We start from the raw sequence: 3,064 nt of genomic DNA, 5'->3' as shown, positions 1-3,064 counted from the left end.
GGGGGGGGGTTACACCTATTCGTCTCACATACCTATCAATCGTGGAGCAAACCTAGAACAAAACAGATCTGTTTATCCGCCTAAAGTGAGAGAGTATGAAAGCATCATGTCAACGATAGTTGTAGCATAAAGTACCAAATACACCATCGCATTAGTAGTAAACATTACAATCAATCTGACGCATATTATGTTGTTAAGCATTTCACTAAAACAAGTTCGGTGGATTGAAGAGTTATATATCAGGGAAGAAGTCGAATTACCAATCAATCAGAGTACACACTCAACTTTAAACCATCAGCAAAGACAATACATCCTAGTTTATCTTCAATTTCATCAAATTGTAACTCATTTAGCCTTCAATTCTCAAACACAATTTATGTTAATAGAAAAAACTACAAGATGAACAAAATGGAAAGATTTATACAACACAATAAATTAGAATAAATAATATACAAATGACAGATTCTGAATCCAGTGAATTCTAAACGGAAAGGGGATATTACCTATCCTTTAGGGTTCGGATATCGATTGCCATGGCGTTGTCGGTTATCACGTCGCCGGGCGGCAGAACGGCACCTTGAAATGGCAAAGCTGGCTATCGGTGGGTGGGTGAGTGGGGGAGGGGGGTTAAAACTGAAAGATGCACCGTTGATTGGGGGAAATTTTACAATGATAAAGAAGGGTAGAAATTAAAGGTATAACACTGTTGTTCTTCATCAATTCATTGAAATGGGATCTGTGACCAAATTAGAGTTTATGGAACCACTCGATCAAATCAATTCTCCGATTCCGATCATCAACTTTCCGATGTACGGCGACCGTTAATTCAAGGTTTTGATGACTTTTCCGCCGAATACAACATGTTTTACATCCGGTTCATATTTTTTCAATATATTTTGCATCATTTTTTACGTATAACAATACAAAAATTAAAAGTTGCTATAATATTATTTATTTATATAATTTTTAATAAATGGGAAATTTTATTTTATTTTTTTCCAAAATACTCCTTAATTTATAATTTTATTCCTTTACGTTCCAACAGATACGTTATCATTACTTCTATGGTAAATATTAAAAAATTATAAAATATTATATTCAACTTTAATTGTCTCTTTAAAAGGGTACTCGTGCAATGCAGCGAGATAAATATCAATTTTAATGTTTTGTTTTATTTTTTTTTTGCCGATGTTATAAAACGGTTTAACGTGGTTTTTAAAAAGCGATAATGTTTTTATTTTTGAATAAAATATAAACTTGAAGATATTCTAAAATTTTAAATATATATATATATATATATATATATATATATATATATATTAGTATCAAATTAACTATTTAGAGGTGTTTGGGATTGCTTATAAAAACAACTTATTGACTTATTCCGTTGTGACACTGGTAATAAGCACTTTTGAGTGTTTATATAAACAACTTATACCGGCGTCAAACCGGTAATAAAGAGTTTTTGAAGAAGTTAAACACTTCTGACTTATAATAAGTTGATAAGTATCTTTGTAAAAGAACATAAGTTGTTTCAAATAAACAATCCAAAAACACCCCCTAAAAGTTTTCGTTTTTATAATTTCTTTAACTCAATTTTTTTATTATAATTAATTTAGATTTAATAAAAAAGTAATTTATTTTTGGTTTAATAATACAAGTTTCTGTAAATTAAGTATTATGCTATGACTCATTGATTATCCTAATTATATATATTAACTTTTTATATTTAAAATGAGACGTTTTATCCTTATTTGATTATGTTTATCTGTTGTTAGTTACATAAAGCTTTAATAAGTAGTACTTGCGTACAATTTAATTGTAATCTTGAATTTTAAGTAATATACATCAATAAATAATATTTTGTGCATAAAAATTTGTTTTTAAGAGTTTTTATCAAATGTTTTATAATATAATATAGATAAGATTAACTATATTAATAAATTATTTAACACATTTATAAAATATTGTTTTCTTTTCTACAAATTTAATTTCAATATTTATTATTGATAGAAAAATATTAAAATATTATTTATCTCTTTTTTATAGAATTTTGAGATTTCTCTAAATTTGGAGATTTTCACCTTGGGTTAGGTTCCAGTGAAAATGAAAGTTATGATAAGAAAATAAGAAGTGATCTCTACCATTGGATCAATTATAAAAGAAGAGAATCAGTAGATTAAATCTTTTTTAAAACACAATTTATGAGTTGTTTTTGGATTAAAAGTGATCAAGATACAAATCAATTGTTACACTTCTCACCTTAACTCCTACTCTCACATGATCTTTTGTATTTCTATCTTAGAGGCTGTTTAGCAGTTGCTGAATGATTTGGTGTAGAATGATTAAGAAGCTCTCATAATATAGTGCAAAATGAAATATAATTGTTTGGTTATTGTTTACAATGAAATTAGGGCACTGAATGGTTAAGGGAGACTCATTATACAATATCATTCAAAGGGTTTTAAAACCATTAAGAGACAGACTTTTTTTTTGCCAAACAAAATTCAGCTCTTAGTGATTCAGATATTGACTCTTAATAGAACTATTAAGAGGTAAAAAAATAACCCCTTACTATATCATTTAACATAGTTGTTGAAGTAAAAATAAACTAAAATTCTTCAGAGTTTTCTATTTTAACATATTTATTGAATATGCTCTTATTTTTATTCATGGATCCGATATTTTTATAAACAAAAGTATAGCAATAAATGTTAAATGCATAATAAATCTGTTTTTGGATCAAATAAAAATAATAAAATTATTATTTATATTTACATTGTTATTTCAAATAATTTTTAATTGTTTTTATTCTTTAAGGCAGTGTTTGACAAAAATTATCTAGCTTATAAGTTAGCTTATTTTTTGGATACATGTTATGATGCACATAAGCTAACTTATTAAAACGCTAATTAAAGTGACATTTTGGTAGTTTATTGTCAAATTTTCAATTATAACCCTCATTAATATTAATTATTATTTATTAGTATTAATTATAAATCAATATTAATAAAATTTAAATATTACTAATATTAATTAATTATTAATCACATATCATGCATTA

General features: G+C 26.3%; 1 protein-coding gene across 2 annotated transcripts in view; it reads right to left on the bottom strand.

Moving 5' to 3' along the window:
- Positions 1-804, bottom strand: part of LOC112505706 — a 7,833-nt gene extending 7,029 nt beyond the window's left edge. Inside the window, exons 1-2 of one of the 2 annotated variants that reach the window (XM_025109647.1) lie at positions 669-804; positions 504-576 (exon numbers count right to left, since the gene is read on the bottom strand). In XM_025109647.1, coding sequence (XP_024965415.1) covers positions 504-576; positions 669-717 — 122 coding nt within the window. In that variant the 5' untranslated portion in view covers positions 718-804. Of the gene's footprint in view, positions 1-503 lie in introns of both variants that reach the window. The other variant, XM_025109648.1, reaches the window with a different exon arrangement.
- Positions 805-3,064: the final 2,260 nt, after the last annotated feature.

This window comes from Cynara cardunculus, assembly GCF_001531365.2.
Source record: "Cynara cardunculus var. scolymus isolate 2C chromosome LG 2, CcrdV1, whole genome shotgun sequence".
In the NCBI taxonomy this organism is placed as follows: Eukaryota; Viridiplantae; Streptophyta; class Magnoliopsida; order Asterales; family Asteraceae; genus Cynara; species Cynara cardunculus.
Note: the sequence above shows the minus strand (reverse complement) of the source record. Positions and strands in the feature narration are given on the sequence as shown.